Source organism: Anguilla rostrata, chromosome 6 (genome assembly GCF_018555375.3).
Source record: "Anguilla rostrata isolate EN2019 chromosome 6, ASM1855537v3, whole genome shotgun sequence".
In the NCBI taxonomy this organism is placed as follows: domain Eukaryota; kingdom Metazoa; phylum Chordata; class Actinopteri; order Anguilliformes; family Anguillidae; genus Anguilla; species Anguilla rostrata.
The window spans coordinates 34,318,961-34,346,805 of NC_057938.1; the positions used below are offsets into that span (position 1 = coordinate 34,318,961).

At 42.1% G+C, this 27,845-nt stretch overlaps 1 protein-coding gene across 5 annotated transcripts in view; it reads right to left on the reverse strand.

Annotated features, from left to right (window-relative positions):
- Window positions 1-4,083: 4,083 nt before the first annotated feature.
- LOC135256992 (syntaxin-binding protein 6-like) overlaps window positions 4,084-27,845 on the reverse strand; it is a 35,838-nt gene continuing 12,076 nt past the window's right edge. For 4 of the 5 annotated variants that reach the window (XM_064339313.1, XM_064339311.1, XM_064339310.1 and 1 more), the window contains exons 2-7: window positions 26,476-26,656; window positions 14,125-14,255; window positions 12,886-13,051; window positions 9,806-9,901; window positions 6,735-6,892; window positions 4,084-5,746 (exon numbers count right to left, since the gene is read on the reverse strand). In XM_064339313.1, the coding sequence (XP_064195383.1) occupies window positions 5,723-5,746; window positions 6,735-6,892; window positions 9,806-9,901; window positions 12,886-13,051; window positions 14,125-14,255; window positions 26,476-26,629 (729 nt within the window). In that variant the 5' untranslated portion in view covers window positions 26,630-26,656 and the 3' untranslated portion in view covers window positions 4,084-5,722. The remainder of the gene's footprint in view (window positions 5,747-6,734; window positions 6,893-9,805; window positions 9,902-12,885; window positions 13,052-14,124; window positions 14,256-26,475; window positions 26,657-27,845) is intronic. The other variant, XM_064339314.1, reaches the window with a different exon arrangement.

The window sequence follows — 27,845 nt, forward strand, 5'->3', positions numbered from 1 at the left end:
CACCCTGTACAGACACACACGCACTGATCCTTCAAGAAAATACATTCACATTACTCCTTCCATTATAGACATACCCTTGTACACTTTCCCTAACCCCATAGCCAGCAGCATCATTTCCCACATACAGAAATTAGGTTTTTGTCCAATAGTCATTTGAAGCAAAGTGAACTGGAACTGGAAACAAACTGCGCTGTATGTTTGTGCTGTATGTTCCCCCAATGCTGCATTTTCATTGACAACAAGACCCCAAAAAAAATTAAAACTAAATATAGTCTTTGAAAAGCAGGCATAACCAAGTAGGTTAAAGGAAGTATTCCAGAATCTTCATGATAGCTACATTAATACATGGAAAACAGACTCATGTGAGCAAAATGTGAAAAGAAAGTGGAAATAAGAGTATGCAATGAGTAACTGTAATTAAATGAAATTAAGTGCTACCTCACCCATTAGCAGCTGACTCCCTTTCGATTGCTTCTAATGTGGGAGCGCTACATTTGTGAACAACACAAATTATGTGTAATAATGCAAATAAATACATTTTTAAAACATTTTTTGTGTATGTTAATATGAATGTAGGCTATTCCACGTGCTGCTGATAAATCACACTAACTCAAGCACGTTGACAAGGCAAACTGCTCTGATAAAGCTATTTCAACAGCTGCATTCAAGATGAGGGTATTTGTACAAAGTGCAGGAATTATATATAAAAGGTCTGCTATTAAAAAAAAAAAAAAAAAATTAAAAATAAAATAAACCACTGAACAGCGGTTACCTGACTTAATTTTTTTCATTGGGCCTCGGGTTGGGAAACAATGTTTAGACACGCAAAGCACAAGAAATCGCACACACATTGCACATGCGAGGACTGAAACTTCAACTGCTGAGCCCAGATCGAGCGGCTATCACACGTGCTTGACAAGTGGCAAATATTCTACAACAGTGACACCTAGCGGCGGCAGAAGTGTAGCGCGGGGATGTGTGGTAAGAGCAACGCACCTGGCAGAATAAATCGGATGATTAACTTTAATAATAAGACCTTAAACTAAGTAAACAGATAGGAAATAATCTTATTGGTTAAACACCTGGTTCTCGCCCGACTTTAAATCAAGGTCACGACGCTGCCTCGCGGGTCCGCGATTAGCAACGAGATTGATCTCGTTTAATTGCAGCTTCAGAGCCGTGGTGTCACGGTGCCGATTTCCTGCTGATACACCTCGTTTAGCCATCGGAACATAAATCTCCGGCGTCCAAAACGTAAAATCCTGATACTGCAAGTGTGGGCGCGAATGTTAAAGTGTAATCAATCAGGGCTACTGATGGCCAAACGACGCAATATCAATACTACATCTAGGAGCAGTGGCCAAAGCAATCTATCAATACCCCTATAAATCTCAAACGGTGCCTAGGCTGCCGCCACCATTACTGTGTCAAATCCTAAATCTTACAAGTGGGAACCATTAGCAGACCGCGGCTGTCATTATACTTTATATAGAGTTCACCTCTCCCTACCCTTCCTTTAGTGCCTGTCCAGATGAACTCTGAATTCTTGTATTAGCAGAGCAGAGAACAAGAACTCTGAATAACCATTATATGGTTCTTTCCTGAGCAGATGCTTCAATTCACAGAGACTTGCAGGGCAAATATGTCACTACACATGAAATATTTCACAGGAAAAAAAGCAATAATATAGTGGGCGCAGAGTAGCTTTAATTACAATACATGTATTACAGTTTAGAAATATCTAAATATAACAATGAAAATGCTGTTAAACAATGTCTAAAGAGCAACTTAATGAGCCAAACAAACATCTGTAAGTGCAGATCAATTCTTGGACAAGAATTATCCAACAATTCCTCATACAAAGAACGAGACATGACTATTTTGAATGCAGATAAAACTGGACAATAACCAACAAAAAAGGGACAAAGAAAAACCGATCATCCTCGCCATCGATTAGATATAGGGCAATATTATACAAAACCCAGAGGACATGACACATTCAGAACCTTTCATAGTAACGTATATAAATCAGATAATCAACTCAATCCATTCGATATCTGCAACTCACTACTGTCCTTCTCAAACTATCTGACGAACGGGTGAATGCACTAGATCAATCGACAACAAAAGAATTTACAAAGTTCTTTTAAATGTCCAACAACACATCACCCTGATCAGACAATTACCCTGCTGAATTTGAAACTTTTGGCAATTCACAGCACCTCATCATAATGACCCCTCGCAATCATTGCACCACATACAAATACTGATCTCATTTTGGTTTTTCTCAAGCCCAACAACAGTCCAACCCTCTGTTACAATTATTGCCCCATACGTTTGATTAATAGTGACAAAAAATCATTAGTAAAGCACTAGCCAATAGAATGGAAGCAGTACTCACACATCTAATTCACCCAGACCAAACAGGCTTTTTCTGAGGCAGACACTCCCCTAACATGTACCGCCTATTCGAATGAGTATGTCCAAAAGAAACAAGCTGAAAACAATCATTGCATCACTGTGATGAAAACGCATTTGAGAGTCAACAGGAACTTTGTATTTGCTATATTGAAGAATTAGGGTTTTGAAAGCCATTCATTCAATGTATAACTCACCCGCAGCATCCGTCATCAGTAACGGTCTTACGTTGCAATGTTTCACGCAGCACTGTGACAGAAGAAAGGGTTGTCCACTCTGCATCATTATTTGCCATATAGAACCCCTGGCCGGTGCCATTAGCCAACACAATAACATCATCAGATCACAAACCATAGATTCATCCCATAAAATAAGTTTATATGCAGATCATATTCACAAAAATATCCAAAAATCCAATAAGCACCCCTGCCAGACGTCTTCAATGTAATGAACATTTTCAAAAGTATTAGGCTACTCAGTCAGCTGGGCCAAATCCACAGAGGTGCCACTCAGGACGGAAGACTGGAGTGCTGGAAGACTGAATGTCCTTTTAAAGGGGCAGTTCACCCAATAATAAAATAAATATATAATTCCACTTACCTGGAGCACAATCTATCATCTAGATAGTTTTGCAAAGATCTGATGAGTTTTCTAGATAACCGCTGCAACTCACTCCAATACAGCAGACCTCAATGGTGCCGATGTTTCAAATCAACATTTGAAAAACTTAACAGCAATGTCTATTTTCAAATGTAATTACATGGTTACTCATGAACGTCCATAGACCTCACTGTGCACCGTTTCATTGACAACTACTTTCTACTGAAGTATGCCAACTGTGTAGTCTCAACAAAAGCACACCAGTAGTCTGGGGTGTAGTGTCAACATTGTTAGAACATTGCTGAAACAAAAGGAAGTGGACAAACCATTAGGTGCTTTTAAAACCAACAAAATGAACTCTAAAAGTAACCAGGAGGAAGAGCAGGGACACCAGAATAGGTGTGATGTGGTCTCTTTCATTCCTGTCTCGCAGTGGAATGTTATACTAGCTGCAGGTGGAAGAGGAATGACTGACTGAGACCTATCTACAGGAAGATACAATAGTTGGGATGACATGAGGCATGGAGGACTATTTCCAGGTCATAAAATGACAGAAAGGGCTTGGCTTTGACTATGGCTCTGAATTGAAAAAAACTGGCTTTTCCAACGAAGATAATTTGTTTATCAAATTTGAGGGCTGAATGAAAGATCTCACCAAAGATTTTAGCTTGAGATTCAACATAGGACAGCGGCCGTAGGTCATCAGAGAAACCTCTGATAGAGTCTAGGCAGGCCGAATAAGATAACCTCAAGTCTCATTTACATGTAACGAGTGTTCTGGGGGAAAAAAGACTTATGTACATCGCCCAGGTACATTAGTGATGGTTTTAGTGATACATTAGTGGTGGTTAAGACTTGAGATGCAGGGTATGTGTCACATACATGCAGTCCACAATCATCAGCAACATCATCCTCCAGTCCACTGACGAGTATGGCCAAAGGATATACAAAACACAAGCGCCCCGCCCCCACCCCCCTGTCCCACTCACATTCACATACAACAGCACGCATAACAAACCACACACACACAAAGATATGAGAAATAATCTGGGAAACAATTAACAATTAGATGTTTGGAGGGATTTATGAGCAAAAAAAAGAAGACAAACATAAATTTAAAAAATTAAAAAGCTGCCTCGAGTGAAGAACAGCACATTTAGCCTACACTTCATCAGTATGAAGCCGTGTACAGCAAAACTTCTGTTAAAAAATGAACACACCAAAAGGGGTATGTCAGCAAAAAATGAAAACATAAAAAGTCAATATCAAAATAATATCATACATGTCATAAATCACCGTATAATAACAAAGAAATGGTAATGATACAGGTTGAAGTAAACATGGAGGAATTCAGATGATCGGTTCACAGGCTTCTGTTACATGAGACTGCAGATGGAAAAAGAAACTCTAAACAGATAAGTGTTAACCACAGGAAATAGTGAACCAGTCCAGAGATAGCCAACATGGTTATCTCAATAAAAAGTGAGGAAAAAAAAAACACCAAATACATCCTTATGGTGCAAAACACACTGCAAACTGACTGTGTGACTAACAAGTGCAAACCACCCCCAACAAACTAACCAAGTCAGTCAAAGCAACCGCAACACAAATACCTGGACGAACGCAGTCCAACCAACTGTTACTCACAATCACCTAACCAACGTGGTCACATCAACCCCTTCTAATAAACCACTGACAAATATGGTCAATCCAGTTGCCAGATGGCTCTCTAAAGCACAGTAGAGCAACTGTGTCTCTCCTCCGTCGCCACAGTAACACGGGCCAAACGGCAGCCGCAGAAGCTGCGGGAGCAGGACTCTGCTGCCTGCGGTTCCCGTGACACCGAGAGCAGGCGACAGTTCTGCCGAGTCACGCCAATCAAGCCACTCTGAATTGAACGGAATTGACTGGCGGGTTCCGCACCGCTGCTAACAAGCTGAAACAGCCGCCGTTTGTTGGGCCCTCAGACGAAGCCGCACACAGGGCCCCGACAGCCAGATTTTCTTTGGGCCGGATCAGGGCACCGAAACCAATTGTACACGCTGTGGTTATTTTCACAAGCGCAGAGCGTAAATGTAATGTACGCTGCATGTTTCTGGCAGTTGTTTGAGGACCCCCAAGGCAGCAGAGCCTTACAGCTTCAAGCTGAGGTAGCAGTTGGGGTACTGATGAGCAAACCCACAGCCCACTCACAATGCACTGTGTTAGTACTAACAACTGAAATCTAGATGTTTCAGGGCCATAGATGCTCATGCTTGTTTGAGTGACAGTAGGAACAGTCCTGCTTCCTGTCATTTTTTATCTCCATATTGGTCAGGAGAAAGAATTCAGAGTTCAGCCAAGCCAAATAAATGCACAAGAGGTGAAGCATCTTCCCCCCCGATTTTCTCAGCCAGGTCTGTCAATGGAGACCTGGATTTGGACAACACTCACATTCTGTGGTGGAGGTGTTCGGGCACTGGGTTCTGTATTAAAGCAATGGGCCCTGTCGCGACTCACTGTCCTGTGGTGTGAGGTGTAGGGGCGAGCTCTGAGTGAGGACTGCAGCTAGAGCTGTTAGGAGACCAACCTCCACTAACACATTACAGGAAATTGTTATTCATATTAACCAAAATAATAATTTTGTTTAAAAATGTTTGTTTTTTTTAAAAAAGGTATTAAATCTGGAAAAGGTCCCTGAATGTTACAGCAGATCCAGAAGTCATTAGTTCTTGTATTTCATGGCAAGCTGAAAAAAAAACGGGATGGAGGGATAGGGAGGAAGAGAGCGAGAGACAGAGGTTATTCCACATAATGGAATGCACAGCAGTGCCTGTGCTGCAATTCACATTTTAATCAACAGAGGGCAGAAAAACATCACATTGCTGCCAGCAAACAGAACAGTCAAAAACTGAATGATGAATGACAGATTCAACTACACTGAAAGAACACACATCTTAAATTAATTGAGTAGTGAAAGACCACCAACTAATCTTAAACCATGTTCAAACCATCTGCCATCATCCAGATTACTGTTCACGTTATTATTACTGGATCTTATGGAGATATGTGGAGTTTATTCCTATTGCTTTTAATCATCCTGCCATCGGGTGTGACAAAAGCCGGGTCATTTTACATTTTAAGAGGAAGCCTGTGAATTGTGCTATCAGGCTTTACATACTGAACTGAAGCGGAGCTGAAGAAGAAACCAATGTCACAAATGAGCTATCAGTACTATGAGAGAGGAATTCTAGTCTGTAACTCTCCCAGCTCACAGAGAGGAGGTGCTTTGTTGAATTACGTAACCATGGAGGGATGCCAAAGTGTACCAAGAAGCACAGACAAGAACACAACCACACTGGAATCACCATGAAGAGTCACTACGGAACTCAGACATTGAGAAAATGTCACAAAATGTTTAGAAAGCATATGAACATCTCAGAGATGGACAGACAGGACTCTACAGTGCTATTTTATGAGCATTTGCACTCCTGAATGTATTAATGCATGCTAACTGGAAACATAATTTAGGAGCACATCTGCTAATATACATGCAATAAGTGTGCTTCTGAATTTTTCAACTTGGGAGCATGTGCTCCTTGGAAGTAAATGTTAGCATAGAGCCGTGACAGACCTACATATAGACACATATTTCAGGGACAGATGGCACAGAGATTCAGACAAGACGCATGACGACGCGCTAATAGATGTGGGCCCCGCCCGTCCTCTTCCCTCACCTTGTGCGCCGTGTCGGAGAGCTGCTGGGCGCTGTTCATCATCTCCTCGGTCTTCTCCTCCGTCCGCGCGAGGCGGTCCCCGCGCTCGCTCAGCGCCTGTCTGGCCTTCTGCGCCGCGCTGCCCGCGTCGTTCACCGAGGCCTGCGCCGCTCTCGTACCTGCGGCCGACGCGAGGGCGGAGACAAGAGGAGAGGCGGTCAAAATGCCGTAGCAACACAGCTCGACATAGCTCAGGAGGTAAGAGCGTTTGTCTGGCAGTCGAAGGGTTGCCGGTTTGAACCCCGCCCTGGGCGTGTCGAAGTGTCCTTGAGCAAGACACCTAGCCCCTAACTGCTCTGGCGAATGAGAGGCATCAATTGTAAAGCGCTTTGGGTAAAAGCGCTATATAAATGCAGTCCATTTACACGGCAACTACACCACAGCCCAACGCCCTAGACCAGGGGGGGGCTCAACCCTGGTCCTGGTTTCCGTTTTCATTCCTGTCCATACATTTCAGCCAGGACAGCAGGGGACCTTGGGGGGTAGGCTGGAAATGAATGTGGAGGACGTCAATGTCTGGCCCTAACCCATTACGTTACAGGCGATTAGCAGACAACCTTATCCAGAGCGACTTGCACTACCTTTTCCATTTTTACATAGTATCCATTTTATAGAGCTGGATATATATTGAAGCAATTTGGATTAAGCACCTTGTTCAGTGGCACATCAGCACCTACCTGGGAATCAAGTGTCTAACGTTTAGGTTACAACTCCAGTTCCCAAACCATTATACAACATCCCCCAATAAAATTTCATTTACACAGCTGCAGTGCTTTTTATGAGGTACCCTATTTTTGCAGTCATACAGCATGGATTCATCTATTTCAATTCCAAACAGCAGGTAGGGCCTTAGGAGTATGATGCTCTAAAACACGTACATCAACACACACACACACGCGCACGCACACACGATATCCCCTATAGACCACGCTTTCACAACCACACCCCAAATCTGGGCAGTTTCCGCCACTCTCCCTCCGCAGCACTCTCGCGACATCACTTTAACACTGACGTATCAGTTAAAGCAGCAACGGGTCGTCCTCGTAAACGTGTGGACCGGTCTCCTCAACCGTGCCCGCCGTCAGCCTGTTGAGACAAGACGTCCGTGACATCAGTGGGCCTGCGCAGCGCCGACATCCTCCTGCGCGCAATTCAGCGGGGCACCACCCCGCTGCACACAAACACCCTTTTGGGCTTTTGAACGCCTCCCATTGTTCCCGCAGCCCACCTACTTTCTGTGGAAACAAAGGGTCTGTTCTGCACCCTGAGAGTTCTGAGGCCTGCATTCTCCACCCGCCCGAATGTTCTCCAAAATCACAATAAACAAACTGAAAGCTGACTGTCCAACACCGCGCCAACCAACAAAGCCTGCTTCTCATAGCCTGCAACAGCATTTGGCTTCCCGAGCCACAGGCCTAAAGGAAATACTAACAGAAGAAAGGAGATAATGACATCTCACAGGAGGTAGTCAGGGCACAACCACTACCACCACTACTACCACCACCACTAATAATAATAATGTTATTATTACTGCATTAACAGAATAGTGGACAGAATGCAGAGGACAGAGTGGTGGACCTGCAGGGCAGTGAGACAAGGAGAGCCTGCATTACCCCTGAGTCAAACACTGACAGGAAAGGGCCCCAGCGCAAACACTGGGCCCCCAGGATCTTCCAGGGGGCCCCTTGGACCAGTGCATCATATGCCCCCATGCATCCTTCAGTTTCCAACATGAACTTATGACCCAGTGAGACAGTCGTTCTTTTTCACTCAATATTACTGTTGTTCTAATGAGGAAATGCAGTCTGGAAACTCTCAGACCCTGGGGACCTGAGAAAAGCAGACAAAGCTTTCGCTGTTATTAAAAAGGAGACAAGCATAGAAAAACGAGGGGATGAATTCCTTCCTTCAGTGAAAACAGCAGCTGTGGAATAGAAAGCAATTTGAGGGGTGGGGTCTGGTCCTCTACAAGAGAGTTTTTTTTATGAATGAAAGTCACATCCATGTCTTTTCAGAAAAAAAAAAAACAACTAACTTGTTCACTACAATGGCTCAGGAACAAAGATGACAATGTAGCTACTGTCCAAACTGTCAGTGGCAGATTTCCTTAAGTGCTGTTCATCCTGAACATGGCTGGGTTGACTGAAGCACAATTCAGTTCGGATAGAAACCTTTGCATCAATGACATACTTTATATTGTGTCATATTATGCTTTATTTTACAAATCAAAATAAATGTGACATTTTACCCCAGTATGAAAGACTCCAAGGCTCAGCCTCCACGGCCAACAGAGGGTTGTTCTATGACACCACATCCCTCAAGACTATGTCCATTTCATTCACATTCAGATAACATGCTGAAAATGACCATCAAAGAGACAATCAAGGTCAAAACAGAAAGAAGCAAGGGAACGGATTAGGGGCAAGAAAGAGAAAACATGCAATATGAAGAGAAACATGCAACCCAGTGAATTCTCAATAGTTTGCAACTAGATAAAAACAGGCCAGAAGAAACACTGGAGTTAACACCAGCACAGACACTTACTAACAGCAACCAACCTCCGCTGCAAAATCCAGTATGATCTCCTTAAGAACTTTAAAGAAATTTACAGAACTTCTAATGTTGAGCAGTTCACTTGCCGGTTTGTCTGGAAGGACTACACTTCCTCCACACACATATGCAAACAAATAACTGAAATTATGTTGCCATCTCAATATGTCAGACCAAGGAGTAGACAAGAGAAATTTTACAAAATTGAGCAAACTTGCAAAACAGAATGTGACTCACCAAATCACACTGTTCTGCTTTGTCTAATGTGATATCCTATCCCATGTAATTCGAGCGCTCAATGCATACATTATATGCAAAATATACTTGTTGGCAGGATGCCTTACATAGACATTTTTACGTGAAATCACACATTTTTTACGTAGTGCTGAGGGTGTGGTTTCTGAGGAACTAAACTGGTCAGAGGGTTCAAGGGTTCGGTTTCCATTTTACAATTAAGATGAAATTGTGTTTTTCTCGCTTACCTTTGAAGTGATGGCGACCTTGGTTTGAAACCATCACATTCCTCAATCTGTTCAAAAAGATCTTGCAATGGAAAACGACTGAACAAACTGACTGACCTTCGGCGACAAGAAAAACAACAATTAAAAAAATATGTGTTACAGTTCACACCGGCTCTCTGCTTATGTGGTCTACCACAATAAGAAGGCAGATTCAAAAGATGAACTACAAAGTTGAAACACACTGAAAACAAAGTTCAAGTCTACGGCCTAGTTTGGAATAATAATGTTCATTCAGCTGTCTCTTATAGAAGACATTTTATGATAAAATGGACACTTTCAGGAAAATAAATAAATATTCTGAACTTAGTTTCCATTCAGGACTGATTAGGAGAGTTAGTAAGGACATCACTGTGAAGGAGGTGGTGTGCAGTTATTTACAAGTGACAAATTTTACCTCTGTGACACTTCCCATACAGTGTGTACAAAAACACACTCCAACAAAAAGGTATCAAAAACACACCACAGAAACCCAGTGATAACCTGATACCAGTAGCACTTAATCCTCTCCTGAGGTCATTCACATTCAGTGCCCATTTGGACTATGCTCCTGCTGACCTACAGTTTCAGCATGTATCAGAACTTCTCTCCTACTGGTGTTCATATTCAGTATGGATCAGAACCTCTCTCCTACTGGTGTCCGCATTCAGTGTGAGTAAGAACCTCTCTCCTACTGGTGTCCACATTCAGTGTAAATAAAAACCTCTCTCCTACTGGTGTCCACATTCAGTGTAAATAAAAACCTCTGTCCTGGTGTCCACATTCAGTGTAAATAAAAACCTCTTTCCTACTGGTGTTCACATTCAGACAGCATCAGAACACCTCTCCTAATGACATTCACATTTAGTGCAGATCAGAACCTCTCTTCTAATAGTGTCCATATTCAGTGTGATTACGAATACCTCTCCTACTGGGATCCATAATCAGCATGAATCAGAACCATTTTCCTGATGGTGTACACATTCAGTGCAGATCAGAAACTCTCTAATAATTGTATGCACCTTCAGCACAAATCAGAACCTCTTTCATGCTGGTGACAACATTCAGCATGCACAGACCCTCTCTGCTACTGGTGTCCACATTCAGCATGCACAGACCCTCTCTGCTACTGGTGTCCGCATTCAGTACGCACAGACCCTCTCTCCTACTGTGTCCAAATTCAGTGCACATTAGAATCTCTCCCCTACTGTATCCACATTCAGTGGGAATCAGAACCTCTCCTATTGCTGTACACATTCAGAGCGGATCAGAACATCTCTACAACTGGTATCGAAATTTAGCATGAATCAGAACCAGAATCCACATTCTGTGTGCATTTGAAAATCTCATGCTGGACTATGGGAGTTTGATAAATCAACTTATAAGCAGTCAACTGACTGGGCACTCCGCCTAACCCTTTCCATTTCCAAAATGAAACTGGCATAAAAGAGGCTTCCTTTTCACAAAAATTTTAGACACTACAAACTTTTAGGACTCATTTGCACCCTCTCCTGTCCCTGCTGGCATTAACTTGCTGTGGTGCAACACATGCTCAGCAAGTTCTTTCAAACTTTGGCCCATCTCAGGGCAACAGCCCAACAAGTAGCTAATTACACTGGCATATTTCAAATTTCACTTTGACTTATAGGGCACAAAGTCTCTTCTAAGCCAATAAACACAGTGAAACAAGCCATTGATTAAACCCTGACTGGAAGGCAGGCCGGTCCACTCCTAAAAATGTCCTACATAGAATAAGGAATTGAAGACTCAAGAGGGCCCATTTAAAATCCTCATGAACCTAACCTACCCCGCCCAAAATAAAAACAGTATTAAATTTGCAACTCAATACACAGGTCCTGCGTGTGGTATTCTGCCAAATTGGGGGACTAGCCATCTACAATGGCACCTTTCCAGAAAGAATAATTTGTGATAAAACTGGAGTTGTAGACTCAAATGAGCCACTTGACTCAGAGTACAACGAAGAAATACTCATCTCTGCCTGTGACATGGAGGCTAATATGAACCAGGAGCAAAACCAGAACCAGAACCACGCCTGCATTACTGCCCAACCAGAATTCCAAGGACAAGTCTTTGAGCACTCTACCCTCTTCACCAGCAATTATTTAACAACACCTACAGTATTACTGGCTAGAATTTAATGAGTGTTCTCATTTATATATTTCTCATTTATATCAGTTCTCAATTTCATGCGAGAATACAGCGCAATTCCCTCCTCGTGCAAGTGTTTAAACCAAATCAACATCCTCCCAGAAGGCCAAGTGTGCGCATCAACAGGCAATGTGATGAAGGTTAGTTCTCCAGAGGCCTGGTTTTTCAAATCTCCTGTTTTTAGTCCGCTGTAACCTCACACTTAGGTCACTCTCTTTCCAGGAAGGGGGAAACACATTATGTTGCTTGGCATTCGGCCCATTGTAAAGCAAGACTCACTAAAGCAACTGGTCCCTGACCCTGTGGGAACCGATACAGCCGGTCTCACCCTGGCGGCTACCTTTGGGGAACTGATCCTGGAACAGGTTTAGGGCTGCTTCTCACCTGCAACCTTCATTGCAGAAGAGTGGTGCAACTGACCAGGGCCATTGTCTGAGAGCTCCCTCTATCTTTAGGTGGGAATTAACAGAAATAAGAGTCAGGGATTCCAAACAGTCAATGGGAGGTTTTTTTTTTTTTTGTGTCAAAAAGAGAGGGTAAAACCTTGTAACAGTACAATCACAAAACAGGGCAGGTTCCCAAATGGTTGGGTGAAGAGTTTTCACCAGAGTGATCTCACCCAACGGCTCATAAAATTATTTCTGTTTATAAAATTAACATCTAGATTAGGAAGAGATTTTCAACCTTCTTAACCTCAGAGCAGATGGACAACAGGACATTTTAAAGAAAAACCAGCCTGAGGCTTAGAGGGGGTAAGAAGGGTGAATGGCGGTTGGGAAGATGGAGAGGGCGGTGCAAGCTGGGGCCGGGGGTTGCCCGGGACGCAGGGACCACTGCATGGCCTGCCGCAGGAGGGGGAGGGGAAAGGGGGGAAGGCTCTGGTCCTGCCTGCTCACCTCCCACCAGTCTAGACGGGCAGTTGATGAAGTCGGGCTTGCGGACGGTGCAGTATCTCTGACAGTAGTGATGGAGGATCTGGATGAACATGCTCTTCTCTGTCGAAGAAGACGCCTGCCACTGGTCCGAGCCGCCGTCAAACACCAGGTCAAACTCCGGACAGTCCTGAGGGAGCAGGGGGAGCGAGAGGGTGGGGGGAGATTTTTCTAAAATGATGAAACTGTCTTCATGCACAACCTGTGCATCAGAAAGCTCAATGCCATATTCTCTGTGTTCCCTGGAGGTCAACATAATCAGAGAGATACAGTAAACACAGCTTTAACTCACTGGGTTTTGTAACTCCCCATTTATTGCAATAAAAAACCAGGAGATGGTAAGATCAGCTTGCACTAGGATATGGCTCCATACTTACAGGTCGTGACCTGTAATTACTTAGTGAAATGTAAACACATAGAACACAGAGAATTACTTGACGAGGCTAGAATTGGGCTTAAATTATGCGGCACAAGGTTGAACGAGCAGACAGTCTCAGCCAGAACAGATCACAGATTTAACACAGTCTTCACAAACTCCAACCCCCAACACACAACCTGACAAACATTCCATGTGACCACCCTAGCCCCACCCCCACGCCTCCCAAACCACAGACCGCATGGACAGAGACTGTGTCCCAAAATGCATACTTGCACTTTATGTACAATGTGCAGAAGCATTGTGGTAAATGTATCACATGAGGACACACTCATTTGTAGTATGCATTTATGTGTACTTCACACATACTTGTAACCATGTGACACTAGTCCTTGATAAGTGGCACTACTTACAAATTCCAAAGGAAAAGACAGCAGTGAGCACAGTATTTTTATACAAATGTTATCAGTCAACAAATGCGTTCGGTCCACTTATGTGGCAAGAAATGTTACTCAAGATATTTCCAAAATATCAAGCCAGTCTTGATGGGAAATTGTATTCCAGATGCACATACATTTTTCTGTACCTATTTGCATATTTGGCAACGTGCATTCATGGCAGGTACACAAAAACAAGTGCATGAGGTGTGGTCAATTCTATTTATGGTCAGTCAATTTAGGGCATTGCAAAAAAAAGATTCTCATAGAAAACGATGGCAGTTTTTAATAGAATTTCAATTGATTTCCTAAACTGAAGTGGAACAGACCCTATCCCTCAGAGTATTTAAAGTATACAGGAGTTGCATTATGGGACACAGAGGGACTCACTTGCTTAGGGTCAATGCCGTTGACCTGACGTAGCTGTTCCACTGTCCATTGAGACCTCTTTTCAAAGGAGGAGGAGCCTTCAAATTGTTTTACCTTGGTAAGGTAGAGTTGCTGGGGCTTCTTATTGGTCACTGCAGGAAGAGGGAACAGAAAATGGGGGGGGGGGGGGGGGTTTTACATAATTTCTGCACAACTGAGAAGATACATGCACATGAGGGGAAACCACTTGACCACAGTTGCTTACTAAGGAAATATTATTACACTGCAAATGCGAAAAACGTTCACATTAACATTTAAATATTAAATCACTAACTTTCACTGAATGGAATAAAAATCTCATTATAAGTGGTGCTGAAAGGAAACACTGAAATTCTGGGACAGTCAAAATCAGCGAGCAGGTCTCACATGCTGAAAGCAGCAAGCGCAACTTGGAAGCTGATTCCATTATGTTTGTTGGGGGTGGAAACCAAGGTGGGCAACAACATTAACAGCTACAAGACACTGAACCAGAAGATCCCAGAATTTTAAGCTGATAATATACAGAGTATCCTCCAAAACTAGTCATACTCTTCATAAAGATGAACAAGAAATGACCAATCCCTTTAGAAGCAGCATGTTAATGCGAATTTATTATTTATGCACATGAAAAATTGCGATGCATGTCTTTCGGTTAAACAAGACCAGGTCAAAACCTAGTATATGGCTGGACCGGCCGACCAATGGTGTGACTTCATCACTCACTCAGTCAGTCACAGACATTTGTGTTTGTAGGGCTGGCCCCGCTGTTGTGGTCCAGCCAAAAATACTTCGAGAAATTCTCTGAGAAATGAAGTTCTTTAAACTGTTAAATAATATACACCGGCCACTTTATTAGGTACACCTGTTCAACTGCTCATTAATTCAACAAATATCTAATCAGCCAATCATGTGGCAGCAACTCAATGCATTTAGGCATGTAGACATGGTCAAGATGATCTTCTGAATTTCAAACCAAGCATCAGAATGGTTGTTGGTGCCAGACGGGCTGGTTTGAGTATTTCAGTAACTGCTAAACTGTAACTGCATGGTGACAGATGCACACATCATGAACATATGCATGCATGCACACTTGCACACAGACACCCAGATGGGCTGAATCTGAATAGACACCGGAACACAGTACACCATCGAGATGGTATTCAAAGTAATCCCAGGATGAGCTATCTGTTTAGCCCGACAATGGGCTTTGGTGCGTGTGCCACCATGATAGCTAGCGTTGATCCGACAGGCAGAACAAAAAGCCTCCGACCTTTAACTGTGTGTGTGCGCGTGCACAGAAAAACTCAGTTAAAATACTCTCACAAGCACTCACACACTTAAAGATCAGTGGCTTTTTTGTCTTTAAGGCTTCAAGAGGGAAACGGTCTAGTTTCAGTTCCTTAGGCAGGGATGTTTATTTTCATTAAACTTAACGATTACATTTTTTCAAAGCTGGTTTCTATTTTAGTTCCAGTGTAGACATCAGGTCTAACCAAGGGTATAATTACACATTAGACATCAGGCTACATGGGAATCAGTAATCCCTCATATAAAAACTTCATCACACTTGGCGTAAATATCATCCGTGTGAGATATCAGTAGTCCTTGAAATGAAGTATCATTAGTCTCAGTTGCCATGAGTTTACTTAAGTCTATGTAAATATCAACTGCCAAGAGTTTATTCAAACTGTATAGAAAAATCAGTGTCTGCTCTCCTGGCCGGAGTCACCCCCTCGTCCAGGGTAAATATTAGCCAATTAGCCTCCAGTTTGGGAATGAGAGCTTGCTTGTTTTTTCAGGCGGTTTTTCAGAGATGTTCCTCTGTCCGTGTCATGTCATGTTCCTCTTCACATTCCTCCCTTCCCTGTCATTTTCTCCACCACAGTGTCTATCATGGAGCAGGGCAGCCTTTGACACTTCACCCCTTGCCTTGCTTCCTGGCTCTTATCGCACCTCATGAAGGACACGCTGCATAAAACCTGCCAAGATTTTGCTGCAAACAGACAGCCATTTGCCTAAGAGCACTGGCCGCTCAATGCAAACTCAATGTCCTGAGAAAACACACATGCTCAAACATAACTACAACTACCATACTTGAATTTAAATGCTCAGTACACACAAATGAACTATTTAAAAGTTAATGAAAACAATCTAGTTCAACAATTACACAAACATAACAGGAAAAAGAAAACATTTCTGGGCTCACAACAGTAAAGTTCTGGTAGGCTATTTCTCAGAACTGGTTCAATAGACCGACTTGTTTTAGGGGAGATATACGTTAGAGAGTATCATATCGTTCTGCTATTTGGCTAAATTAAACTGCGGTTTAATTGCAAAATATCAACCACCGAGAAACACCTGACAACCACATTCATACCTTGTTAAACTCTGATGTGCTCTTTGGCCACTGTGTACATAGGCACCTGATTCTGTCATTGGCAAGTTTCAACTTAAATAAACAGGAAGGGAGGAAGAGGAGTACAGCTCTATTAAGATTTCCACTCATTTCCAGTTTGAACTGTTGTTCCCTACAGGTGTTCATTCTCAAAATGAAAAGGCCAAATATGATGTGCCACACCATTCCTGTAAACGGACGGTTACATGCAGCATGTTACTAACCGACCTTGTGGTCATTCCACCCCAAGCCACATCACCCCATAAAAAAAACAGGGTGGTTGTTTCATTTCCCTTCGCAAAATGAGCGTAAACTGAAAGTAGACGGCGCAGGTCATATCTTTCCTTCCCGTTGTCCAGTTACAAAAGAATCCATTATTGCTTTCATTCGCACAGCAGGGGGGAAATCAGTTTAGCATTGAATGTCTGTGACTGGCTGTGTCCCTCACTGACTGACTATGTGAACGGCTTTCAGTGACAATGGCTCACCATTTGAGGTCCTACAGGGTGAAAAGACCCTGGGGGCACGGCCAAAAGAAACAGTGTCGGCTCAGTTATCAACAGTTGGCATCTCGTGCTCACATGCATTGTTAAAAACATCATAGCATTACTGGGAGAACTGGCGAGACTCGTTCCACTCACCTGGATATTCTGAAAACAGTGCATAGTATAGGTTCTTGTAACCAAATATTGTTCTATTATTGCCGCTAGCATATACTCTACTAAAAATGAAAGCATAATGCGTTCTTTAACAGCAGTCTCTCTCGGAGTGTGGATATAAGGCATTCTATGAGGGGTGAGTGTGTAGTATATTGAGATCCATTTAGAGAAAAAGTATTAGTTTCATTCTGAATTTCTAAATTCTACTTGCCTGAAACAGTCAGAGTTAATGTCCCAAGTGCAGCAGAGTGGATTCTGTGAGCATTTAGTGTGTTAGAAACAGAGAGGTTCGTGGTGCCCAAATCTGACATGGTTGTGGAAGAGCCTAGGGGAAGATCAGGGCAAGGACATTGAGCTCTGGGGTGAGTGAATTGGGATTTGAGCTTGGTATTGTATAACCTCCTGGTGATGTGCAGGGTGAAGTGGTGGTGTCTACACTCTGCTAGAAGTCCTCTTCTCCCACCCCACCCCCACAGAAGGAACACAATGGTTCCGTTTTCCTGTTTCTCCAGCCAGAGATTAAACTCCAATTCACAGTACAGCATCAGCCTTAACAGGATGATTATTATTCATAGTCTAGAATTAAGAAGTACAGGGGCTAGGGTCAAGATGGCACATATATGTACACACAAATATATAAAAACAGCACATTAAAATCACAGAGAGATGAACCAGTTACAAACTAAATCGTCACCTAAACACTGCATAAACCAGGGACAATGGAGAACGGATAAGACAGACGTGATGTCAACTTACCCTGCAGGCTCATCTGAAACAAGAATCCAATCACCTTCGTACTACATAATTGGTGGAGCTCCACTCTGGTTTTTATTCAAAAGGTGGTAATATAAAATAAAAGGGATTAACAAAATGAATTACAAGAGGTTATTCAGGTTCTGTTACTAGAACGAGGGGGCATAAATGGAAATGAGCAAAAGGTAAATTCCGCACAGACGTTCGGAAGTACTTTTTCCACAGAGTAGTCAGTGTGTGGAATAGCTTAGTATTTTTTCCCCACACAGAGTAGTTGGTGTGTGGAACAGCTTGTCGGGTAGTGGAGTCTGAAATTAGTAGAGAGGGTTTTGAAGACCAGGCTTCACACAGTGCTAGATACTATCTAGTCACAGGTAAACCAAGCACTAGGCACACTTTAGTGGTAGGAAAATTTTGAGCATTGCTGGGCTGAATGGCATGTACTCATCACTATGTTATGTTAACCTGAGAATGTTTTATGGTGATGACACCAACATCCCATGCCTATTTCATCATCCCAGGTATGAACCCTGAAGTAGCATAGACAAGCAAAATAAACCTCCCAGTCCATAATTCATGCATGCAGCAGTCCATTTCCACATAAGTTTCTGAAGGAGCAGCAAAAACAGCAGTAATACGCTGTAATTTAATAAATCTCAATTTTAATCTGGTTGTGAGCTGTACATTTTGATAAAGGCTGATCCAACAGGTTGCTCTGCCAACACATTTGCCAATTTAAATCATAACTGAAATCTATGATAATAATGAACAAATTAAATCAAATACATTTATTTTACATGTGTAGGGCACACCTCCGCTCCTACGCACCATTCTTGTATAGCCATCTCACTACACACACAATCGTGTATATTACCCTCATTGAACATACTGTAAAATAAACTGCATTAACTTTAGCCTGTTTTCCTTTTGGACTGTTACTACTGCACACCTAACAATTTCAGGGTCCTAACAAAAACGCAGCACTATCCGCATCTATCATGATAGGCAGCGAACCGCATAGAGCCACACTACTGGCAGATCACTTGTAGTCTCCTTCTATGCTCAAATGTTAGCACAGAGGAAAGGTTGAATTTTGGGAGTCGGGTAACAGAGATAACATTAAATTAATCTCATTCCAGTAGCACCAGCTAAGACTACACCTGTTCCCTTTGCCATTTAGATACCTCAGCTGTTTGGTGTATCTGCAGGGTTTCTGACACATGCTGGATAAGCAAGGGGCTTTAGCTGTTCACATACTTGTGTTCGGTATCCAGGGTGCCAGACAATATAAATAAGTGGTAGCTGTTAAAACTTCTGGATTCAGAAATTGTTACATTTTACTTACTCCTTACTTCCCCGACACTAGGTAGGCTATATACTCAGTCTGGTCACTATATCCATCTACCTAGCATTTTCACTGGTTAATGGCTCTCCGGCTCTCTGAAATAGACACACACATATGGTTACATTTTGATATTCCTACTTACAGTTTGTAATCTTTTCATTTTTGAGAGCACAAAATACAGTATTTTTCAGTTGTCAACAACAGATACAGGCAATTCTAATGGTATGTTCATATTTTAGTTAACAGGTGTTACCTCATTTTTATACACCAGAGAAACAGCAAGCCCCGTCAATTCCCTAAAATTGACAAACTTAAAAAATGATCATTTTAATGTAATAATTATTAAGGGTATGCATAATTCTGACAGATACATTTTTGGTAAACATTGTCACTGAATCATTTTCTCTGAATCATCCTGTTAGGGCTGATGCTGTACTGTGAATTGAATAAACAGGAGTTTAATCTCTGGCTGGAGAAACAGGAAAACGGAACCATTGTGTTCCTTCTGTGGGGGGGTGGGGTGGGAGAGGAGGACTTCTAGCAGAGTGTACACACTACCCTCATCTTACACATAACCAGGAGGTTATAAAATACCAAGCTCAAATCCCAATGCGCTCACCCCAGAGCTCAATGTCCTTGCCCTGGACTTGCCCTACACTCCCCTCCACAAATGAAGAGGAGAACAACAGCACGGTTAAGATTTAATTTAATTTAATTAAAAATTTTAAAGTCACAAGTGAAAATGTGATGTGCCACACCATTTCTGTAAAGTGAAACTGAAGGTTACATGCATCAGGTAGAAAAATCCTCACAAAACACAACCCTCACATGCCCTGCAAAACATCCCATGTCACCAGTCTGGCCTCACCCCCATCCTGATGCCTCCCACACCAGGAAGAGCATGGACAGAGGCATGTTGGTGTCCCAAAATACATAGGCCTACTTTATGTAGAATTCTCAAAAGTATAAATATTAGTGACAAACGGCTAATGTAAAGGTTTCTATCTACAAAATGAGAGTAGCTTATTAAAAAATAATAATGAGACAGATACATATGCACACATTTAGTTTCTGATTCACAATGGAATCAAAACTTTGAAGAGAGGGAGGGGGCACAGGAGAAGAGGGAAGAATATATTCTTAATTTATATCCTACAATAAATTTTGTTTTTACTCCGCCAAAAGTTTTGAAAAAGCAGATGGGAGGGGAATAATGTGAAATAAACAGATTTAATTCCCAAAAATGCTATTTCAAGCCAAAGCGTTACCTCCCAACACCTGCTGTCTGGAACACAGAGAGAAAGGGTGCACCAGAAATAACACATTTCATAACACAAGCCTGACAGAATTACAGACCTCTACTGCAATAAGCCGGCTGGCCATTCACAGGCTTGTCTTCAATCGGCCTGTCTCTGTCTCTATGGCCCGGTTCAGACCTGTACTTTGTATCCAGATATATCCAGATTGTGTCTAGATTCAGTCGAGACGGATGTCAGTTCACACCTGGCATCAGAATGCATCTCCACATGCGTCTCGAGTGACCACTTGTGATCGGATCCCACTTCCCCGCTCAATATGCAAATAAACATGTACATCATTTCCGTTTGCAAAGACCAAATGCGTTGTTGTTTAACCGGTGGTCCAAATGGAAATCAAATCAGACAGCGTGTTTCGTGTGTACTCCATCCACGAGAATCCATTTTGCCTGCTGTTGTGGCTTCTTCTTGTTGTTTCGCACTTTAATATGACACCGCTGGCGCGCAAATGAGTATGTACTTCCGCTTACGCAGAGGACGTCAGTTGAGTAGGCGGTCCTTCAACGTGGCCCAGGACGCATTCGTGTACACACTGCTAAAAGAATGTGGCCATATGCGACCCAGCCCACCTCCGAATGTGGTCTGAGTGATCGGACCTCAATGCATCCTCAATGCGTCTTGGTGCATTCACACCTGTAGTTAGAGCTGTCCACTTGTGTTCGGATCTCCCAAGACGCATTTTAATGCCAGGTCTGAACAGGGCCTATAACCCTGGGATAGTGAACCTAAACATCACAACTTAGTGGGCACTGCAGCCCACAAATTCGGGAGAGACCCATAGAATTTAACAAGGTTAGTATTGCATTTTACCCATGTATAGCAACCCAGGCTTTGAATAAAATGTTTAAGTGGAATGGTAAAGTAAGGACTGAAATACAGGTTGCCCTTCCCCACAGGTTTAACCGGCCAGCTCCCACACTCTCTGGAGGTCCGGCGTGGGCAGCAGTGGGAGTGTAAAGCAGAGCTCTGGTGGAGATGTATAGCTGTGGAGGAGGGAAATGGGGGGTCCAGTAGCAGTCTACTTCTCAAAGGAAGGCATGGCGATGGGTGGGGGAGGTGTGTAGCATGTGCCTGCTACAGTTGAACTTTGTGGGGGAAGAGAAGGCAGTTGGGGCATTGGGAATCCATCCACCTCATTTTTGGCAGAATGCAGTCACAGTTGCCAGTAGAAATGCATTCGTCTTTTAACGTCTCATCTGAAAACGTCCTCCACAGCAGTGTCTCCATCACTACACTGGGGCATTGGGGTTTAACTGACCAGAGAAGATTACTCCCTATTGGCTCATCCACAGCACTTCCAGTTGGAAGTAGATTGTCCCAGGAGGTCTTCCATCCAAGTATTAAACAAGCTCACACTTAGCTTTAAGTAGGCAGTATACTGCAAACAACGTGCAAACTTATAAACAATCCACTGGCAAACACGCCACTGAACACTGTGGTCAGCATATGCAAAACTAACTTTGTTTTATGTCACTCAATGCCACTGAGGTGTCTACAAAATTGTCACACATATTTTTCCAAGATTCTCTGCAGATGCTTCAAGATTATCATTGACACCAGAGATACTTTGCCAAAATCGTCTCCATTGACACCCAACTTCATGGAAATTTCATGCTGGGAACTTGAGCCCATTTAGTTGTCTTTAAAAACTGTCCAAGATTGATCATAAAGACCACAATATCTTCAGCAACTCTTTGTTCAAAATTATTGATCTCAAAAGTATTCCAATTACAAAAATGACACCATTTACAGTCGTCTAGATGGCATACAGGAGATTTAAGGAACAGGAGTCCTATCTGAAGGGTTTGCCACGATACAAGAATTAAACCAAGGAACTTTTGACCTCATTTGCCAAACTAAAAATAAATTGTTTGGACAGAAAGATAGCCAAATAAAATATGAGTAAAATACCTCTGAATGCTAGGTAAACTAGTCAACAAGGTAGCTACAGTTGAGGCCAAAGGTTTACATATACCTAGGCTAAAGACATTCACTCAATTTTTCACAAATCCACACATTTCATGTTACCATACATTTGCTGTGTTAAGTCAATCTACTTTGTTTCCATAAGAGGTCATTTCAATAATAATAGCTAAGAGAGATTTATTTGAGCTTTTATGTACTACATCAGATTTTCAGTGGGTCAAAAGTTTACATACACTGTTAGTATTTGGTGGCATTGCCTTTTAATTGCTTAACTTGAATCAAATGCTTGGGGCAGCCTTTGACATGCTTCACACAATACTTTTTTTGCCAATTTTTCCTGACAGAACTGGTGTAACTCAGTCAGGTTTGTGGGCCTCCTTGCTTGAACACGCAGATTTTCAGTTCAGTTCACAAATTTTCTATGGTATGCATGTCAGGGCTTTGTGATGGCCACTCCAATACTTTCACTTCATTGTCTTTAAGCCTTTTTGTTAAAACTTTGGCGGTATGCTTAGGATCATTTAACTTACTAGCAGATGTTTTAACTTACTAGCAGATGTCTTGAGGTTTTGCTTAAGTATTTCTAGATAATTCTTCTTCCTTGTGATGCCATCTATTTTCTGAAGTGCACCAGTCCCTTTTCCAGCAAACACCCCCACAACATGATGCTGCCAGCCCCATGCGTCACAGTTGGGATGGTGTTCTTCGGATTAAAAGCCTCACCCTTTCTCCTCCATACATAGCGCTGATCATTATGGCCAAACAGTTCAATTTTTGTTTAATCTGACCAGAGAACGCTCCTCCAAAAAGCTAGGTCTTCATCCTGGTGATCACCTGCAAACTTCATTGTCTTTTTTTTGCCGGTCTTGGAGTAGGGGCTTCTTCCTTGCGCGAAAGCCTTTCAGGCTATGGCGATGCAGAATTCTCTTAATGGTGGATGTAGATACTTTGGTACCTGATGCCTCCAACTCCTTCACCAGTTCCTTTGTTGTTGTCTTGGGGTTCAACCTTTTGGACCATAGTTCGTTCAGCCCTGGGAGATAATTTGTGCCTCCTTCCTGAACGATGAAGTGTCAGTGTGGTGTGGTCCAAAGATTTTTATATTTGCATACAACCGTTTGTACAGATGCTCGTGGTAACTTCAGTTGATCCGACATTGCTCCTAAGGAGGAACCGGACTTGTGGAGGTCCACAATTGTTTTTTCTTCTGAGGTCTTGGCTGAGTTGCTTGGATTTTCCCATGGTATCAAGGGCAAAAAGGCAGTGGCTCTAAAGGCAGGCCCTTAAATACAGCCACAGGTGCCAATTAACCCCCAATTGTGACAATTAGCTAATCAGAAGCTTCAAAAAAGTAATTAAGTCAATTTCTGCAATCTTCCAGACTGTTTAAAGAGACAGTCAACTTGGTGTATGTAAACTTTTGACCCACTGGAATTCTGATATAGTCAATTAAAGCTGAAATAAATCGCTCGATTGTTTTAAAATGACCTCTGATGTAAACAAACTAGATGCCCTAATTCACTGGTTCTCAAACTCGGTCCTGTGGGACCACTGTATATGCTGGTTTTCGTACCAACTACAATTTCAATCCCAAAACCCAGTTCCAAAAACCTAGGGAAAACCCTGCTTTACCTATTTACTGAAATGTAGCCTGTCACCCTATTATTTTATCTTGATGGCTGTCACAGTCAACATTTTCCCACTATCCGTACTTTTTTTTTTCCCGCCATTGTAATTTGAATTCGCCCGAGTTCATTGTACTAGCCTACTGGGAGGGAATGCTGACTTCAGCTGTCTACTAAGTATTTTTCTGCGAGCCGTGGGAAAAACCGGCGGTCACTCTAGCTGTAGTCTCAGCCTCAGACGGTCCGCCCACTAGCTGTCACTCAAAACGCAAGGAGGACACCCTCGACCCCGCCACTATCATGTTACCTCCATAGTAACATGATAGTAACATTTTTGTGATGTCCAAATAGTATACATTTTTATGATTAAAAAAAAAAAAAAAAAAATACATTTTAAAACCATTTAAAAACAAATAATGATACAGTATTTCAAATTTGCATCAGACTAAGTCCAGTGAAATCCTTTCTACAAGTAATATGAAAATGATGCTCTTGCCACTTTAGTGCAGGTAAGGCAAGCTAAAGTTGAAAATGCCTAATCATTGCCCCTTTTCTGGATGCAGAGAAAGCAATATGCTTCTTCTTTATCCAAAAATGAAGACCTACAAGAAATGAGTTTTATTTCTGGAGCCCACTGGAACTACAATATTACAATAACCGGTACAGTTAGTATTTGCAGTGCCCATTTTCGCCAGGAACTTGTTGCAGAGCGTAGTAGTTCGGAAAGTAGACCTACCATCAGCTAGCAACAAATAAATAGCTTTCGAGCTTTCAGACATCTAATTCACCAGTTGGCCATTCTCAGCCATAGGAAGCTTCGAAGTGCTTGGCTAGCACAGCCTGGCGATAAGAAGCAGGAACTGGGGAGGTTGTCATTTGAGGTGTGAATGTGTTTGTCCGTGTGTGTGGGGGTCTGTGTGTGTGTGTGTGTAAGAGAGAGAGAATGTCAGAGGGGGTGTCTATCTCTTTCACTAGATAAAATATGCAGCTTTCTTTCAGCAGTCAGTCAGTTTGGGCAACCTGAGAAGTTGTTTGTAATAGCTGGATGGAAGTGGGCATCAGAGTCCTGCATCTAGATCTAGCATTCTATATTTAATCTCGGTTCTTTTGGAATATTCTGCTGTTTTTTTGTTTTGGCATTTTGGATTACTTAGGGACAAATAAGCTGTGGTTGGGTACCTTCTTTCATTCATTTCTTGTGTGACAGATGTCTGTAACATTTGTTAATTGTTGTAAGATAGTTGAACCTCGTCTTTAAATTTGACATGAATATTTGTTGCAACTTCTTACATTTCTTCACTTTAATCTGGGTGTGAGTTCTACATTTTGATAAAGGTTGATCCAACAGTTTGCTTTGCCTATCAAAGAATTTGCCGATTTAAATGATAATACATATTTTTGATAATAATTACCAAATAAAATTCAGAGTGTCAGACTTTAACGGTTGAAACGGCTGGGTTCAGAAAAAAAAAACATATTTCACATAATCCTAATCTTGCTGACAAAGTTTAGACATGAAATAAAAGACTCTATCTATTAGAATGTAACATCTGGAGTTTGAGACTGTTAGAGTCTAATGTTAGCATACAGTAGCTCAGTGTTACAATGTTATCACACACTGAATGATCTTCAGGTTTAACTATACGATGGTACAGCCTAGTCTATGTTGCTTTCTTTCGTTTTGTCTGGTAGTGTAAGGTTATTATATGGGACAATCTGCTCTAACCGGCTCTAACCTAGCTAGCGATAAGAAATGGTTTACATGATGTGTGTTATGGATATGAATGTAAATGAGCACAGAATACATGCCCTCCCTGTCCTTGTCTGCTGAAAATGTCACCATAATCTAATAGTGTTTATTAAAATGTAATGATTATAATCCGTTTAGAAACTTGAAAGTAGTATTAAGATGACAATCAATTGCCACTTATCTGGAATATAACCACAATTTGAATCCAGTTTCACAGATCTTTAAATAAAGCCTGAGGTGGTACGGTTGATGGGGGAGGGGGTCTACAATACTGCTTCGAAGAGGTGTGGAGGGAGTTGGTGGCAGTGTAAATCTCTAGTACTTCTCATTCCTCCCTTATTGAAATACCTCCCTTATTGAAAGAGGCTGCATTCTTTACATACCAGAGCAGATAACTGAGGTTTCTTAGGTACCACCTGAATCTCAACCAATAAGACACATACATAAGCATGTGTTCTGTCATATGCACTGACATGCAGACATACACACACTATTAAATGCACACAAATGTAATGTGTACTATAGTCTCGGCATCAGTTCAAACACAAAAAATGATATGCTTACCTGACAGGCAGATGAAGGTGCTGTAGGCTCCCACACCACCAGTGGCCAGAAAGGGGATCTTTTTCTTTGTTCGCCTCTTCACCTGTGCAGCAGAAAGCATCTTCTCGTCCCGTGGAGCAAATATCTCCTTGCTGATGGCTGATTTGGCACTCATTGCACAGCGCACACCTCAGACTGTTATCTGAAGAGGCAGAAGAATGCAAATCATAATGACAAAATTAGTTTGCAGAAAGAAAATTCTTACTTCCCGACATTATTCAAATTTTCAACATGCAACTACTGACATATTACATTTAATAGACTGCAGACTTGTATATTCTTCACCACCCGCCAGGATAACCACATCAAGTATGAATGAAAATGCACAAGATATCTTTCAGCTTGGCTGAGCCACGCCCTGCCGAAACATCTCTAGGCACAGGCCTAATGACCACAGACCTGCTGGGCTTTCTGGGTCCGCCCCCACCTATTTTCTCACTAAGGAATGTTCCCACTGCAAAGTTCCTTTCACATTTACATCCAACTCACATTTTCCTCAATACGGACAGACTCGTTAATGGAAAGTAAAACCGTTTCATAATGCCGTCGGCCGTTTACATTCTGAAAGGATTTCAAACAAACACCCAGTTGTATTTCTCCATTGTTTTGCGCTCATATGACCTGCACTGTCAGACTGACAAGAACAAATGTTCCTCTGTTCAAAATACGCCACACTTGTTCATTTAGAATTCACTTTATAATACAGACCAAAACTATTCAAAATACAAAATAAATGCATAATAAATGTGTGCGACGAGACTGGACTCCCATTTACACAGCTCTAATAGGAATAAAGTACAAGAGACAAGTAATGTGCTTCAGCTGTATTTTCAATTATTTTAATAAGCACTTATTTAAATAATTTTCAATTAGTAACGTGGTCATGGTGCTATGATGGGGATAGATAGATGGTGAAGAGCCAGCTATCTTCCTGAAAATAAAGCTATTCTATTCTATTAAGTACCTGTGTTTTCATCTTTTGTACTTTCCTTTGTTTTTTCCTCAGAAATAATGGATAAGTACAAAAATCTAGATAGGACCTCTTTTCTTTTTCTTTTTTTAATGAACCCGAGGAGAAAACTATTTAACCATTAAACATTCAATACAATGTACAAAACATTTTCAAACTGCCATAAATCAGGGGTGTCAAACTAAATCCCAAGGGGGCTGCAGTGGGTTTTTGTGGTTTCCTTTCAGTCAGCTCCCAATTAAGGCCTTGAGAACAAAAGTGTGTGTGGATTCCTTAGTCAACCAATGACTTAAAATGAACCACTGCTGCCAAAAACACCTAGAAAACCAGCAGACACTGCGGCCCTCCAGGACTGGAGTTT